Source organism: Sylvia atricapilla, chromosome 5, assembly GCF_009819655.1.
Source record: "Sylvia atricapilla isolate bSylAtr1 chromosome 5, bSylAtr1.pri, whole genome shotgun sequence".
NCBI classification, from domain to species: domain Eukaryota; kingdom Metazoa; phylum Chordata; class Aves; order Passeriformes; family Sylviidae; genus Sylvia; species Sylvia atricapilla.
Window position 1 is genome coordinate 49,074,761 of NC_089144.1, and position 18,382 is coordinate 49,093,142.

An 18,382-nucleotide genomic window follows, 5' to 3' on the forward strand; every position below is an offset into this window, starting at 1 on the left:
CCCAGATGCAGCAATGTTAATATGATGAAAAACATTTTGTACTCTCTCCCTCCTCTGCTGCCTCCCTTCCCTAGGCAGCCCTGAACAGAACAGCTGTAGGGCTGTGAGCCCCTTTCTTGGCAAGGCTGTGGGAGTGGATGCCCTTCTCCTGCTTTAACCATGAGGGGAAATGATACAGCTTTCGTGTGGCTTCAGTCTGGAAAAACTTAATGCCTCTGTGGCAAACATTATTTCACAGTTCTTAAATTTCACGTACAGTTAATTCTGGGAAATGCTGAGGTAATGCCCCTTTACCTACAGTTATCTAAATTTTTAGGGACTGACTCAGATGTCCTCCACAAGGTTTACTGTCAGTGGGGAATACCTGGAGGGAAGGAAGAGACAAAATGCAAGGGAGGAGGCCTTTAGTTGGGTTATTTCATTTCAAATTCAGCTTAATCTTCTGAATAAAGTGAGATTTTGCAAGTCAGAGATTTTGCAAGTGTTCTCTGGGAACACTTTATTTCCAGCCTAGAAACATTTTTAATCCTGCTTATTTCAAGTGCCCTCACGGCACACAAGGGGAAGAATAGGAACACAACTTGCAGGCAGGAAGGGGTGTTGCACACAACATACAGAAAGAAGACCCTTGGAGTCCTTGCCCACATCCCTGCTTTCAATACTCCTTTTGCTTCAAGCAGGGCTAATTTTTACACTCCAAGTGGTGTAACAGAATTTAAAAAAAAAAAAAATTCTAGGCATTAGTTCTCATTAATGTATTACAGTGACAACAGACATCAAGTTTGGGCTCATCTTAAATACAAAATCAGTCCTGGATTTGAAGCACATGCTTAACAAACTTTATATGCACTAAATATAAGCAACAGTTTGTGAGGCAAACGCTGCAGGAGGATGGATGCGGAGAGTGGCCAAGCAGGTTGGTGCAGAATTAGACTCACAGCTTGATTATCAGCTGGATCCCAGCAGCACCAGCTGTACCCCTGCACCTTGTGAGCCTTGCACTGGAAGCCTCCTCACAGCAATTGTGTCACCACTTGGTCCAAGCTCTTTGATCACCTGTAGTGACTGAAGTGCAAGCCTTTATATTTAACAGGAGTACCTCGTGTGGTCACAAAAAAAAAAAGCTCAAACTCATATTTAGTTAAACACCCCTGACAAAGGAGGGCAGAAGCTTATTCTGACTGTGAAACTGGAGCAGACAGACCACAGGGGATACAAATACAGGCAGTCAACTCAGACATTTCTAAATCTCCTTTGTGAATAAATGAAGACATAATTTGAGCAATAGGCAGACTGATTCACACACCTGTCTGTGCTGTGCTGATGGCTGGACTCCAGCACATGTGAGAATACGGTAAAGTAAAGCAAAACCCACAGGGGCTGTTAAATAGAGGCAAAGTCCCCAAGGAAGGAGTTTTGCAGTCAGTCACTTCTAGCAGCACCTCAGCCAAGACAACTGGAAGGCAAAATGCTAATATGGGCTGCTTAAAGAGGCTGGAGCACTTGATTAACTTGCTGCTGTAGCTGGGTCTGTGAACAGGTAAGTCTTTAAAGGGAAGAGCTGGAAGTCACAAAATGCTGCCAGAGCCGCTTGCTTTCTGGGAGCTCTGCAGGGAGTATTAACTATAAACAGGTTGGATGTTTGGGTTTGAATTTGCATTCAAATATGCCTACAACTCAGGTGTATCAGGATTTCCTTTCCTCTTTGTCCTTTCTGTCCTTGCCTCATCCAAGTGTCTGTCCTCCCTTTACCCTCCCTTTCCCAGTCCATCCCAGCAAAGGTGACCATTTCCTCCTCTGTCCCTTTTCAGCTTTTGCTGCAGCTTCCTCTCTCTTTCCAATCACAGCTTCTGTAAATAATCTTCACCTGAATGAGGGGACCTGTATCGAAAGTCCTCTTTGGTCAGGAGCAGCAGAGCTTTGCCATTCATCTCAAAGGTGTTGCTCTCAATGGGCCTCAAGGAAAACTCTTTCTCCGCCCACCGGAGCCACTGTGCCACATCTTCCCTGCTCCAGTAAACGGGCTGCAAACCTGTGCCAGAAAGAGACCACAGTTCTGTTACCAAATTGAGACAAGGCACAGGAACACAGGCAGACATCACTGAATTCCCCCCTTTCTCCTCACAACATAACATACAAAGTCTCAGGGGAAAGTGTGGGAGAGGAATGTCATGTTGGTGCAGGATTATTCTAAGCACTGGACTGTGAAATACTTTGGCACTTTGGTTTATCTGTGACATATTGAGAAATGTGAACTGCCTCAGCATCCTGAAGAAAGCTCACAGGACATTATTTCATTCCAGGTTTCCGCTGTGCAGAAGGATTTTCCTCCACATGCTCCTTCTGATGTGCAGAGCAGGCAGCAGGCAAAATCCTTGGTGCCATCCATCCTTGGTGTGTATCCTTTCACGGAAGATAGATGTGCTTTCTCTCCACATCCCTTTTACATTCATGGATCAAGAATAATGAAAAGTTGTCAAATGCAAGAGAGCCATGGCTTCTCTCCAGGTGGCTGGGGTGGGGTCTGTAAGGAAGGGCTGCTTAAACACAGCCCCTGTAACAGTGTGATTATCAGCACATGTCTTGTTGAGAGAGGTGTATTCAGACAGGTCCACCCCTCCTCCAGGTGCCATTACGTGAGCAGGTGCCATTCCCACACGGAGAGGAAAGCCAAGATTGTGCCACCTTTGGCACTGCTTTAGCCTGTGCTTCCTCTGTAGCAATCAAATATTACCAATGTAACTAGGTCCATGTAAGAGGGTATAGCTCTTTTTAGTAAAATAGTAGGGATATTTGGTTTGGGGACAGATTTTCCAAGGCGCCAAGGAGAATCTGGCACTTCCCTTCTGCCAGCCAGCTGGTACAGCTTATACAGCCTAGGCTAGCGTGTTTACTTACAGAGGCCCAACCACATTACCATCTAAGACATTTTGCCTGCTACCTTTATTGGGCCCAGGCAGAGATGCTTGGGAGGTATGACAATCCAGTATCTGTTCTACACACAAATTTAAAATAGCTTCCTTCCCCTGGAGAGAAGGCAGCACGGTGAAGAAGAGCTGTTTATACCCAAGTGGAGAGATTATCTCCAATCCAATGGGCGATAAAAGCTTTATTTTCCTTCTCCCTCGTGAGATGACTCATTGTTTGACTTGCTACAAAGCTTGCCCACTGTGCATAGGAACATAAAATTTGCCATATCTGATCAGATCTCTGGTACAGAGCCTCTGGCAGGAGCCAGCACCTTACGCTTCAGAGGAAGACGAACCTCCCTTCCTCGTATTGCACCTGGCTGATTGTATGCTGCACATGGGAAGAAATTTCCTTCCTGGCACACCATTCTATGAGATCTGATTACCCTCCTCCTACCAAGCACTAAAAGAAGCCTGGGAGAGTTCTACCACTCTTGTTTTGGTTTGGTTTTTACTTCTTTAACAGATAGGCAACCCGTTTCTTTCTGTTTTAGCAAGAGGTAACATGAAGTGAATTGCATTCTGCTGCTTTGCCAGATTCCCAGACAACGGCTTTGGAAAGTCCCAGAGCCACAGCTGCATATAAAACTGAATCTCTGTCAGAAGAGGAATTGAGACTGTGCCTGAGAAAGGGTCAGAGCTGACCTAGGGAAGGGATGCCTCCATGGCTGTAGCAAGAATTTCCATTGGCTTTCAACTGTAGCATACTATTGTACTACAGAAACGAGGAGTAGCCTTTGATCATTTATGAAGTAAATTCTTTTCCCCCTATGAATTAGGGTCTGCTTATTGAGGTCAGAGTTTTCTGTAGGACCTTTCTTTTTGAAGGGACTGGGGTGAGGTGTAGATTTGCTCAGAGACATGGAATCCGTCATCTAAAATGCCAGAGTGAGGTCCATCTTCTGCTGAATAAAGGGCTATTCCTGCAGAAAATACACTCCAGACCCCAGACTGTTGCTGTAGCTAAAAGAAAAAGGTGAGACATGCAGGCAGACCACAACACATGAAAGGGTTTTATAAGACAGTCTGAGGAGTGCCTGAAATGCTCATGTGTGATTTTTTTTTGCCTCCCTCTTTGCCATGCCATGAAAGCAATAAATTGCCCAAAGGAGAACTGTCATGAAGAAATTTAACCGGCCCTCTGATGTGTACCTCACCTGGTGAGGCATGAAACAAAAGAAAATATCACTGTGAAAATCAGGCTGACAAGGACAGAGTTGTATGATAACTTCCCATGAGGTATGTGCTCCCTTACAGATAACAATGTAATAAATAAATCACTCCCTGTACAAACACAGATCGACACTTCCCACCTGCAGGTGACAGTACATTTCTGCCCTCTGTTCAACTAGTACAAAAGTACCGTGTCCAAAGAGAGCTTTAGATTGATCACTGCTAGACTCAGAACAGCCAAGTAAGTTACACAGACTGGGACAAGCCTTGTGAGCTGTGCTGGCAGCTCTGAAACAGACCCAACACTTCACACTGCAAATGAGGTCTCTGCTGGGTTGCAGCAGCACCTCTGAAACTTGTGAGAAAAGCCCCAAAGTAATATGACCTAGGACCACTTGGCTTGAAATTACTGAGAATCAGCAAGCAGCCAGTCTAATTCAGTTTGGCTATGGCTAAAGTGAGTGGGTGGATGTGCCACATCACTCCACCCCTGGGGTGATCCCATAATTAAAATACTTACATTGTGTTTGAAAAACATAAGGTGCCATAAAATAAGTAAACTGCTTTGCCCTAGATGGATTTCTTATTCTCTCACTTCCCTCCCTTCCTGCCCTGCTGCTTTCCTGGGAAGTTAGTTTCTCAAAAAAACATGCCCCCACCACACGCCCATTTGTTTTGTGAGGCTGAACCAGTTCAGTCACAGGAGGCTTTTCTAGGGGTGCACAGCAGTGTTGCTGAAAGTGCTTCAGAAACTGTCATTCAAAAAATAATTCTTTCACGAGCAGTACAGCATCTACTAAACTTGAGTGCCACCTTCTTTGACCCCTCTTAGGAAGAAGTAGCTGGTTTTGTGAAAACAAGGTCATGAGATGGTTGGCTTTGCAGCTGAAGGGATTTTATAGCACAGTGTACACTGCTATCAGTAGGTGATAAAAATGCTTTCCTGTACTGTCCATGAAAGAAAACCTAATCCCACTTATACTATTTTCCTTCTTTGGATGCTGTTTTATTTTCCTCTCTCCATCTTCTTTTATTGTCATACCCACAGTGGAGGAAAATGGGCTCTTTTTATCTCCCTGGTTTAATTCTCTGCAGAAGCTAACAGCACTGTCTTCGCCTAACAAAGATATTTACCAAGCAGAATAAAGTGAGGAAAACAAGAGCTGTGTTGCAAAATGAAGGCAGAGTTTTGCCTGCTGAACTGACTGCTGAAATCAGTGTGAAGCTTTTGCTGCTTTTACTAAGTGCAGGCCAGACATGGGGGATGCTGCTGAATTTTGACCTAACAGTCAGACCTGGCTCTGCTCCCATCTCTGCCTTTGCTCCTCTGGTTGAAATCTGGCAAGCATTCCCCATCATGGTCTCTCTATCTGTGTAGTGCAAAAATAAACAACAAAACCTTCTTGAACTCAATAGCTGAAAGCAGGTTAGACAAAGCTGTGCAAACCATCAGAATCTGGCTCTGTGAGATCCAGCGTATTTTCTGTCTTCTGTCAGTTTCCAAGCAGCACCTCCCGCAGAGTAAAATACAATAATTCATTGACATGTTTATAAACTGACAGCTTTATATGCATTAAACAGGGAGCAAAACCTGTGCTCACCTTTCTAACACTGCAGGCTGATGGTGTCTTAATAGATTATCTACTTCTGCAGCATACTCCTCACCTGAAGTCCTGTTTCTAACACCTGTTACTCTGGCTACCTTATAAATGATGAGGATGATCAATTCTCATGCTGCAGGGCAAAAGCTGGTAACCATCCTGAGTGCAGAAGAAATCCACTCTTCATTCCATTCTATTCTCAAGCAGCAAAGCCAAGTACAGTGGAGAGGGAGTGATGGGGTAATTTATACTCTGAAGTAGCCAGTAAACCTGTTAAACACCAAAAGACATGGGCTCAAACAGGAATGTACTGGTTTGCTGAATACTTTAGGCTGATGGTCTCTGAAGAGTTCACTTCTGACAGAGAGCCCCTCAGGAAACTGAAGCCTGTGAGATTGGAAAAACAGAGTGCTGTGCTCAGGCAGTATAACCTTTGCACTTACAACTACACAGCCAGCAATATTTTCACCTGACCACAGACTACTGGTGGGATTACCACTTTGTTTTTTTGAACAGATGTAGCCAGCCTTGAATCTTGCAAAGCACATGCACTCAGCAACCCCTTCTTTGGTTTGGAAGACAGAGTATTTTACAGTATGAGTTGCTACGTTCAGTGTACGCAACAGATACACCTAAAATGTGAAGTGTAATGTACCACAGGCTGTTTTCACCTTGACTCATTTTGGAACAATCTGAGGACACAAATCCAATGCAAAATGTGATGCAAAGTACCATCAGAGCTGCTGCTTTGCTTTAGTTTCGAGATGAGGACACAGCCACAGGACAGCACACACATGGAAAATAGCATTCAAAGTTTCGTCTAACTTTTTGTTCCACTTCAGCTACGCTCTCCATCCTCCCTCCTGGCTGCCTGGCAGGCAGGATGATGATGTGAGAAGGGGGTAAAGACAGACCTCTCATTTATCCCTGCTTTCTGCAGGGCAGACAGAATTGTTCACACTCCCACGCCAAAAACTACTTAGCATGGTTGGGCAAACAGCAAAGGGGCCAGTGCATGCAAATCAGTGGCTGGTTCCCAAACACCCAGGGACAGATGCATCATCACTGGCAGCATCAGGGAAGCCAGCTCATGTCTGTAGCTACTGTGAACCTTTAGTGGGAAAATGATGCTGGAGAAGTTCAGAACACTTGAAAGTCTCCTACCAAGTAACTCTTTAGGAACTTATGCTCTCTTTCTTTGTTACTGATTAACAAAATTTTTCCTTGTTAGCTCTAAAGCATAGTAAGTGCCTCTCCGCATGACTGTGTATGTCAAGCAGGAGAGGTGCATGAGGTTGTGTTTTGGTCCTAATTTCTGTATAAAGGCAACACAGTCTAGAAGAAAAGCATATGATTAGATTTAAATTCTTCTCTCAGGCTCTGCCAGAGCAACTTTTTAAAGTCACTTCCTGTCTCACATGTTTGTTTGGAATGCCGGACTACCAAAATGCAAAGAGGTGTTATAGGGCTTTGCCAGTTAACATGCAAAATGCTCTGAAGTGCAAAATGCTGCACAGCTGCTTCAAATGACTCCAGTTCAACACTGCCATGGTGCTGTGTGTGCTGCTCTCTGGTTCCTTGTTCAGAGTCACCGATTGTTGCAGCAGACCAGGGGCCCTGTTCTGGTATTGTGCTTGGATGTGACAGAGCCACCACCACCACACTGCTCCCAGCAGGGCAGTGCTGAGCTCAACAGCAGCACGGGATCATGCTGAAGGGCTTGCCAAGCTGAGCCACTGCGGTCCTCCTGAGGCAGCGATTCTGTGCTTTCTCTGCTGGGGCTGCTGCACCCATTTCTTAACCCAAGTGACTTCCCAAAAGCACCTGGGGCCCAGCCCCAGCAAGTCACAAAAATCCCACAGGTGCTCAGCAGTTCTTCAGAACTATCACTGCTATGGTAGGTAAAGGCAGGAAGAGTAAAGATCTTGCTTTCTCAGGAAGTCTTTCCAGTTCCTCAGAGGTGACAGAAACCTGTGGCATGCCTAGCTATTCTCATGCAGATGGAGAGTGTAAATAAGTGCCCTCAGGGACTGTTCTGGGGTTAGCATACATATGGAAGACGTAGCCTTGCCACAGGGTAAATCCTGTACTGCTGGCGGTCTGTGCACTTGCTGTTAGAGCAGGGGACAGAAGTCTGTGTGCAGTGATGTCCCTGACTACTTGCCCTCTCCTGCAGGTGCCCCTCGACCCAGGCAGTGGAAAAGCAGTTGTTATTCATTGCTGTTGGGTTGCAGGGACTGCCTCATCATATAGTAGAGAGCTGGCTCTGCACTTCACAGGCCCAGAGATAAGCAAAGGTAGAAAATGAAGAAAAGGTTAATCCTGGCTAATCCTCAGAGAATTATTTGGGAGGTGAGTATGAACTGGCACAAAAAGAAATGCACAACAGCAGATAAAAATGCCCCTTTAGAGGTCTTGTTGAAGAAAAAATGATTGGATAGGGAACAGAGGAGTTGTGGCAGGAAGAGAGACCACAAGTGAGGCTTGCACATTCTTTAAGAAGGTTTGAAAGTGCCTGTAATCAGAATGACAAGGCTTTGGGGAATCTCCTGCACTGCTGGGAACAGAGGGCAAAACAGCTTTTACAGCAATAAACTGAAATAAAAGGTACAGGCTTATTTCTCCTGGCGTCCTGTTGAACAAGGTATTAGAGGTAGAGCACAAGTGCAGGTAACGCTCCATGCACTGTGCCTGCTCTGGGGCCTCCATGTGTGCAGGCAACTGCAGAAACCAGCCCAGTGAAGCTCTGCCATGGGTTTCTGCCATGCTGACTTTGCTGGTGTGGTGCACTGCGACCCAGCCCTTCTTCTTTCACTGTCTGTACAGACACCCTGGGAAGCTGACACATCCAAATCCCTCAGGGCTTCAGGGTCATAAAATAAATAAAATTGCTTTCCTAATGCAGCCTTTGGAAAGTCTGTAAGAAACATATTGATTGGAAAATGCTCAATTAGAACAAGCTCTCATACAGGGAAATAAATCTTTTCAATTGCCCACACCCTGTGCCAAGCTCAGCTTCCTGGAAGCAACTATGGTCCTTTCTGGAACTGAGGTGAAAATCCCATGTTCCATCACCTCGCTTGACCTGCTGACATTACACATGGTTTGCATTTGCTGATCAAATGCACAAGCAGGACTCTAAATTAGCTTGCTGGGCTGAGACAGCTCACTGATTAATGATGGCAGATGAAGTCAGCAGTGCAAAAACCCCACAAAATTTGAAGCCACACTACAGAATTCAAAATGAAGAATATATTCTTTCTCACTCTATGACAAATCTGTTTTCTATGTAGGGACAAGTTAGTAAATGAAGTAACTCTCAGACAAAATTACTCAGCTGTGTCCAAGACCCCCTGCCCCAGCAAGTCCCAAAAGTCCCTGAACACTACTGACCAATTCCCGAAGTCCTTGGAGTTACACTTGATGTCAGACTAAAGCTTCTAGTACAACCCAAGTGGTTTAATGTGGTCAGTTGTGCTGCATTTCTTATAAGTGAGAATATTTGACCCATGACAGCCACTTGTCTCCCTTCTGTTTCCAGTGCATCATCCAGAGCAAATCTATAGAATAAGTGGTATTAGAATGTCCTCTGTGAGCTGCCCCACTTTGGGATTAGTCAGAAACAGAAAATATTGCAGTGCTGGAGCAGCCTACCTGCTGCTGATGGGCAGTTTGTGGCCTGAAACAGAATTCGCCCAGACCAGGACACATCAGTCTAGAAAATGGTGCTGGTTTATGTGCTGAAGCTGGATTTGAGGTTCTGAAAGGGAAAAGCTACCAAAGAAGCGAGCAACCACAGAGGTGATGAAAAGACCAGCGGGTTTTCTAGGCACTCATTCCATGAGCCATGTCCAAGAGCTTTCAAGAACTCCACAGACGGCTCCAGCTTCCTTTCATGTTGTTTGCAAAACCTTCCTAGAAGCCTGAAAAGGAGCTCTCCTTCCAGGGCAGGGTGAAGGCTGGCTTTTTCCATCTGGGCCGCACGTTCAGAGAAGGCCAGAGTGTAGCAGGGGTCAGTGAGCCACGGACAGCAGGACGCTGCCTGGCCGCCAGCAGCCGCTCCACTGCTCCCACACCACGGCATTCCTGCCACAGCAGCCAGTGCAACACCAGCAGTGCCAGTGGGATGGGGAGGGGGGAAATGCTGCCTTGGATCTGCTCCCAGTTACAGTCTTAATCTACTCCGGACTTCTTCTCAACCAATTTTTGGCTGTTGTCCATGGAGCAGACATTGCTCTCCTACTGTTCCCTTCCAAAGGGAGCTGAAAGAAATGTGTCCTGTTGGTTTTTTCCTTGTATGTGCAAAAACTATATCCTGAACAAGAGCAGCTGAGCCCTGACAATGTCACAGGGTAGCTAGCTCAAGCGATGATGCTGCCAGAAGCTAACAGTTTTGCCAGTTGAAGTCAAGGGATTATAAAAACTTTCCTTTTCTTCTCAGCAACTCTTTCTTGTTTCAAACCAATTTAATCTTAATCCAGGTCAAAATTCCAGGTCTAAAAAGCATCCTTTGCATTTTTTCTGCACTGGCTATGGCACTGCTGATATTTAGTAACACTTGCACGTTTACACTACACAGTGCCTTTCAACTGCAGACAAATTAGATTGTTATATCTGTTTTATAGATGTGAGGCACAAAGGCACTGGATGCCTGCCCATACACTGAGGGATCAAATCTGGGAACTCTACTCTGCTCCTCTTTACAACTGGACACATGCAGAGCATCTCTACATCCTTTACACCTACTTTACCTTCCCATTTCTTCTATCAATTATTTGATGCATCCTAGCAACAGTAATTTTAAGATAAACAACCCAACACCAAGTTAGAATGAACTGTCAATAGGTGTTGTTTCTTTCTTTTAACACAATATGGCCTTGATCTCTGGCTGAGGGTTTGAAGATTTTTAAGTAATCAGAAATAAATTGATCTTGGTAGTCTTGACCTACATATGGTTTTATTTAAGTCTTTTGCCTGCTACCTAATTGCTCTACAGCGGAGCAGAGTGCTCAAATTATTACCATGCTTACAGTATGTAGCAGTAATGCTGGTAACCCAACTGGAAGCTCCAGGTTTAGGTACCTGATCAACACTGCTGAAAGATATGAAAACCTGAAGAAATAGTTGCTATCTGCAATAAATACAGCTGCCTAAAATTAAGAGGGTTCTTTCAGCAATTTATCACTTTAACCTACCATCAGCTATGTCACCTTGATCTCCCAGTCAATGCAAATTTAGAGAGATTCTACATTTTGTAAGAGAGGGGTCAGGAAGTCCTTTTTGTATAGCTGAATCAAGTGGAAAGTTTTGAAATCTCAGTTTCACATATCAACAAAACACCACCACCACCATTATAATCCTTCGTATTAAAAAACTGCCTTTTTCTCACAGGGAGATTTTGTTCTCAGCGGCTCACATCCTGAAAAAGTTGGGTCCCTTTCCCTTGAGGAATTTTGGCTGAGACTTTGTTTCCTAGCTCAACTGTGACTGTGAGAGCTGGGGAGGGGGGAGTGTGTACACAAAGAGCATGTTTTCTAGGCTGTTTCCAGGGAATGTGAGGCCAGCTCTACTACACAACAGTCTATGCAAGATGTCATCTGTTGGCTTCCTCTGCACTGGGGCTCCAAGGCTCATGAGCTGCAGCTGCACTTGTGCTGCTACTGTAAAAGCAGATTTTGGCAGCACAGCCCAGAACCATGGCTTACTTTGCCTGTTACCATTAAGCAAATCACCATAGAAAAAAAATTACCACCAGCATGTGGTAAAAGTATGTAATACTTTTACTGTAACTGATTTTGCTTTTGGATGTCTTGCTCATGCAGGCATTCTCTGCAGAGTCCTCATGCAGGAGGGCTATGACAGCCTACTTCAATACACAAGTTCTGTGCTTTATGCAAAGACCTGCCTTCAGGTAACATTAAATATTAAATTACTGGTGGAAACTGTACAAATTACAACTTTAGATGATACTGCACAATGTACTTAGTTGTGAACCACATCTTTGGAGGTAAAAGCCCATTCTTAGCATGCTGCAGACATCTCTGACTTCCAAGATGCTGCAAAAACTCCAGATTTAGCTTCATTTCTTGATGGCTCCTTAATGAACCAAATCCCTACAGCTCTGACAAACTGTCAGTCATTTCTCCATGAAGACACTGCTGTCCTAGAGAAAGGTGAAGTTCCTCGAAGAACAGCTCTAGATGCCAGGGGTCCTTTTCCACATTCAGAGGACAAGGAGGCTACTGAGATGGACTCCAAAGGGCCCTACAATACATCACCCATTCAGGAGAAGTAGCTGCATTACATTTCCATGGGGCCCTTTAACCTTCCAGCGCAACTTGTGCTCAGAAAGGCCTCTTGTACTGAGGTACTTGTGCTTGAAATACATTGATAATGAGAACGAATTAAGTGTGTGCTCTTTGATTATCAGATGATAAATTATCATGATTATCTTTGCTGCAGCTTGAGAATTGCTTCCTCTCCAGCATTTAACTCCTTCTTGCTCTGAAGCTAGTCAGCACACCCACTAATTTCTCATATTAAGGCCCCCCAAAAACTGGCTTGTTTTTATTATTTCTATGGAAGTCATACAAAGTTGAGGTGTTAGTACTTCTACTCAGAACCACTTGAAAATACTGTTACAAGGAATAAGAAATGAACTTTATCAGTTGGGACAGCATGCAAGATCCTGTTTGAGATAATTTCTACCTCAGTGCTGGGGTGTCTGCAGTAGCTACAGTGTCCTTCAAACAAGCTCATCCTAGGTGACAGCTTGGACAATATGTAGTGTTCAGCGACCGTGTTGACTTAGTCGTGTTTTCTGGCCACCATACCGATGTGCCAGTGCATTTGGTGGAGAAGCTATAGAGTGCTCTTGATGAGGGAGATAATCTGTATTCATGTCTGTATGTACATCACTTTCTGCCTGATCAGCTTTCTGAACAGATTAGGAGCACAACTGCACTAACAGTTAGGTCAAAACAACTGGCAGGGAAATGGCAAATTGCAAAAAGAATAACAGCTGGATGTGGTAACAGAAAACAGAGAAAATGCTTCAGCCAGCATCGTTACAGAACATGTCATGGCACTGGAAAATAATGCATGGGCTTCCTGTGTCACTTGAGTTTAATCTGGATGATGTCACTGAGAAAGGCTTGCTTCCAAGAGTAGAAAAATGATGGCAATGTCAATAGAGGGAAATGATTTACCTATGCAGTTCCAGTAAAGGATCAAGCTTTGAATGAAAAGGAACACAAATGGATGAGCTAAATCACAAGAAGACTGTGTCTCATCCAGCTTTTTGGGTTTTCTTGCCACTGTAAAGGTGCAGTGAGAGAAGCTGCAGACATCTACTAATGATGGGTAACTGGTATCATCCCAGATTCACAATTCCTAGAGCCACATAATCCTACTGTGCTGGTACAGACACTTAGTAGCGACCTCAACATCAGTGAACCTATCTCCAGGACTCTGTCCTTCTCACCCTTCCTTTCCCACAGGAAGGATGGCGATCCCTGTGCTTGCTATGATCAACAAACTACTGCAACATGCCATAGGAAAGGGGACCCCTGTGCTTGGAGAGGGGCACTGTGTGCTGTGAGCCCTCAGAGCTGAGCTGGGATGGGCTGTGGAGCTGCGACAGCAGGGAGGAGTGAGGAACTCACCCCTCAGCCCCACTTAACAGTGCCACCTCTTTTGAAGGGGTGAGGCCAAATAAGGTTAAATAAGTTATATCACCTGTCAGAAATACTTAACAACATCTAATGGCTTCTTTACGTGGCTGACAGTTGTGCCAGGTAGCATAGAACACCGAAGCAAGAGGACCATCTGCCTGGAGGACATGACTATATGGGCAGACAGGAGAAGGAAGGCGTTCAGCAAACAAGCAAAGTGACTGCACGATGGTGTGCATACCATGCTCATGTCCCCAGGAACCAACTGAAACTACTGGAGTCCTCATACACTTCATTACGTGATACGGAGAAAACAAAGTTGAAATGCTTTTTCACCAACCTGTCTAATTAAAATTGTCTTAGCTGTGCTCCCCCGTATATTGGCAAATTTCAGTCAGCTCTGTGAGGGACATTTGTCTAATAATTTTATCTTATCTGTTGCAGAAATCCAGATTCTGGACAAACAGACAGGTTTGTCTGTTCACACACCACTTATACGCACAAAATCTCAGACAATCACAATGACATTGAAGTCAAGATATCTACAGAGGTGTCTCCATGAAGTCATTTCTCTTCTATTTTTCTAATACTTCAGGACTTGCTTAGTTTACAAAGTCCAAACCAGTTTTACTTCATTCTTTTGTATCATAACTTCCAAATCATCTTAAGTTTTTGCTCTCCTGGGAAGACTGACTCACAACCAAGTTGCAAAGCTTAGGACATAATTTTTAAAAAAGACACACTGGAGAATTAAGAAGGTAGGAACCAAACACAAACATTAGGAAAGGATGGAGAACTACATTTTGAAGAAAGGACACCTTCTAACCTAATTCTGCAGGTTGCCTTAGCTTTTCCCTTCATGCCTGCTTTTATAATTCCTACATTACAGAAACTACTAAGCTCATTGATCTCCCTAAGTACAAAGCAAGTTGACATTCCCAAGTTGACATTTTCTTTCTTCTTAAAAAGTTTCAAGCGGAAAACTACTTTTCTAAAGTACTTTGCTAACTGATGTGATTCTCTCCTCCCCCAACCCCCATGACTGGGGTCAATCAGTTTGGCACTGACAGCATGGGGCAGAAATGCAGACACGGGCACATTGTCAATTTGAGGAGTGGGAGAAGCCTTCTTCAGCAATTTCACACAAAATGACATTAGGGAATGCAAAGTGTCAAAAATTTCCCGTGAAGCCCTGAGAAAATCTGCAAACTAGATGTCTCACACCTCTCTGGCAGATAATAAACACAGAGCATATGGACCCAAGTACTGAATGTTCATGAAAACGGAGTCCTCCATGTTTGACAGCATGCAGAGTTTCCGAGGACATAAATGCAGTTTCAGAACAGATTTACACCCTTGTTATTCAGGTGTTTGGATAACAAACAATGGAAATTCAGAAAAGCTTTATTTGTGAGCCGGCTTATTCCTTAATAAATTACAGTATTTCTTTATATCTTCTGAAGCTGCTGGAATGGCCATTGGTCCTGTTCAATATTGTGTCTTCCCCGCTGTGACCAAATTTGTTGACTTAGGTCCTGAAACACTACTTCCCTCAAAGATTAATTCTCAAAAGAAAGCACAGTGATTGATTTTTAACAAAATGTTTTGTGATGCCTCATTTTGGATTTTTTCTTGACTTCCTCTTCCCCCCACTACCCCTGAGGTGTGCACACCGTGTGAAGAGGAGATTTCTCTTGTCAATCCAATCTCAGTCTTATTCATTTAGCACTGTCACAGTCATGCTTTTGCAACTCTGCTGACGGAATCAGGTGGGAGGAGGAGGAGGAACTGACTCGACAAGAGGAACCTTTTGTTTGCACATAAATATCTTGGTGTTATCAGAATGAAAACAAGGAGCGAGCAGCATGCATTGTACAAAAAAAAAAAAAAAAAAAAAAATCACAGCACTGTTACTGTTTTGTTCCCTGGGTTTTTTTCAGTCTTCACCCTCTTGCTTATGTAATGCTACACACATGGTTTCTCTCTTAAGCCTGGGGAAGCAGCAACTTGAATAATGCAGCATTGACACACTGGATGCACCCTCAGTGCATGAACCCAGCCCAGAGTTAACACTTCAGCAAACCCCTTCATCTGACTGTACTCTCTGGTTGCCTCCTGACAACTGAGTCCAACCCTAGCTACGAAAAACCCTCACCAATATGTCATATTGACCACAAATTCAATCTACCCAGCTGAATGTTAAACAACAGACCAGTTAGTGCCTGCTCAAGGTTTTGAGAACACTGGCTTTCAAACTTGAAAAGTATGTCTGCATCTCCTGTGAAAATCAGTGGTAATGTTTCTACTTGCCTTCTCCCTTCAAACTGGAAGCCAGGATGGAAGGATACCAGTGCCTTGAGAGAAATCTGGGACTAATTCTGTACCCCTGTCAAAGCCTAGTGGTTTCTTTGCTCCTTTCATTTGCTAGAACACATATGAAATTGAAAAAATGGTACTGGGATATCATCAGGGTGCTTGCCCTCTCCAGGATTCATTTAACATCTCTGCCAGCTTCTTAAAAAGACACAAAAGAGGAGGCAATTTTTAATCTCCTTTCATGGTGCAGTTGCCAACATCACAAGCTAAAGCTGCATCTCCTCAGGAAGAGGGAGGTGAGTGTGTCCATAGCTGCTATTTCCGAGTTGGCAGGCATGGTGGAGAGGCCTTTTGCTTGCCCTGATAAGGTCATTTGCATAACTCTACCCAACTGGCTTTGCATATATTTTTTTCCTCTTCTTTTTCTTCTCTCTCTCTACTGTGTAAGTTCTCCATGTGCCAGAGAAGCACTAGGAAAACTTTATATTAGCTAATCCAAATATTCATTCCATTAAACATTTACTGATTTATTTTAATTTCTTTTTAAAAAGCCAGTGTACATTTTGGTAACTCTATTCTTACACAATGTGAAACAAAGAAAATCGTGCTGTAAGTGCAAAAAGAATTCTACTTTCTCTGTATAGGTTCCTTTCACATTCAGTCAAAATGGCTGTTTGTTTTCTTTCTGTTTTTAAATGAAAGCCTGCTAATTACTTTTGTTTTAAAATAAACAGTTGACACTTGTTCAAACTAAAAGGAATTCTAAACAAAAGTGTGATATGCATACTTGCATTGTAAAAATTGAGATAAATGCAAAATTGCACAGCAACCCTCATAAATAGTGGAAAAGAAGATGAATACCAAATTGTATCAATTTAAGCCTTGTTTAAGTAGTAAACAAGACACTGAGAGCTGCATGGTTTAACTCATACTCCTGTGAGCACTTCTAGTGATTTTAGTGGGATGTCTCTCTCGGATAACTGCCATCCACGAAATGGAAGGGCTGAAAAACCTGTCCTTCTCTTAGTCAAATTCCTTCTTAAAAATACACATTTTTATCTTGGTGTTTGTGTGTGCCACCTTAATTCCCTTTTTTTTTTTTTTTTTTTTACTCTAGAAAGGACCACGCTGAAATTTGAACACATTTTGAAGTTCTTCCTAACAAAACAAACCCTTGCCTTATTTTTATAGCAACTTAAAAATATCAAGTATCTTTAAACCAGTGGGCCTTGTGCCCTGCTTGTACAGAAACACATAACACAGTTATTTCCCTATCTACAGCAGCTCATACTATAAGGCCCTGGTCTGTGTGAAGGACCAGGAGATGCTAATCCTAATTCAAATCAAATTACCTTCATCATTTAATTCAACAGGCCTGCATTATTACTCTGCATAATTGTAGTGTCTCAGTTGCAATCATAAACCAGGACCCCAGTGTGCGTGGCAATGCACAAACAGGAGAGAAATACTATTTCTGTCCAGAGAATTTCCTTGAATTGTAATCTCCATGCAGAGCTATTAAAAGGATGTAATTTATTGGTATTTTTCCCAAATTCCCAGTTCATGAAAACTGTAGAAAACAGAAAGGATGGGGTAACACCATAGATTTTGCTACAGAAGGCAGAATATTGATCTCCACAGGCAGTAATTGAGGAAAAAAGGAAAACTGAGAGTTCACAATACTTGTGAGAATGGTGAGACCTCAACAAAGTTTGTTTGAATATACAACACCAGACCCATTGAAAAAATAAAATGGAAGAAATCTGCAATATTTCAAGGTTGGCATTAATCCAACCCTTTGCATTCCAACTGCAGTCAAGGTGCAAGCTCTCTTTTGTGTTTCGGTTTCGTAACACTTACTGTAAGGTCTGATTTGAGTTTTGGAGTAAGAAAGATATTGGGGTAAGCAAAATTTTCCGTAATTGTTACAAGAATCAGTTTAATAGCCAGTTCTAAAAGCTCTTTATTTAAATTTAGAATATTTTAGAAAAACCCTAAAATGTTACACTGTTTACCTCTTCTAGGAAGAATTTTTTTTAAAGACAATACTTTTACAGTATTAAAAAATTAATGTTAAGAAGGTTTATTGAGAGATAAGGTCTATTAATGACTTCACTTCTGAACTTTACTATTTATATTTACAAATTAAGGGTGTGAATTCTCAGTTTATTAATCTGCCAGTTGGATAATTTCTTTGCAGCCTTGAGCTGTTTCACTTTACTTCACTGAAAATATTTAATAGCCAATCTGTAGTGAACCTGAATTTCCCCAATACTTTATTATGTTTATACACTATATCACAGATTTCCTAGTGTATTACTAGCATTACAAATTATTAAAACAAAATGACATTTTTTAAAATGAACAATACAGTGCCTTGTCCTGCCATTATCCCCTCTACTGACTAAAGTTGACCCCCTTTCCTCTTTATCAGTATTTAGTGTATGTATCCATGCAGCCCCAGAGCCCACACTTTGCAGGACCTCAGATGTGTTGATGCATATGCAAGGCTCATATAATTGGAAGATCAAGGTACTCACAAGCAATGTTAATTCTGACATCTCTTCACCGTTAAAACCTATGGGCTATAATGCAAAATAAATATACTGAGTGTAATTTTTCCCTTGTTTTTAAAGTATGAGTCGTGGTG

General features: G+C 43.0%; 1 protein-coding gene across 1 annotated transcript in view; it reads right to left on the minus strand.

The window, feature by feature from the left end:
* Positions 1-18,382, minus strand: part of ETV6 (ETS variant transcription factor 6) — a 122,477-nt gene that overhangs the window by 25,325 nt on the left and 78,770 nt on the right. The window contains 1 exon segment of the mRNA XM_066319458.1: positions 1,868-2,032. Within this exon segment, the coding sequence (XP_066175555.1) occupies positions 1,868-2,032 (165 nt within the window).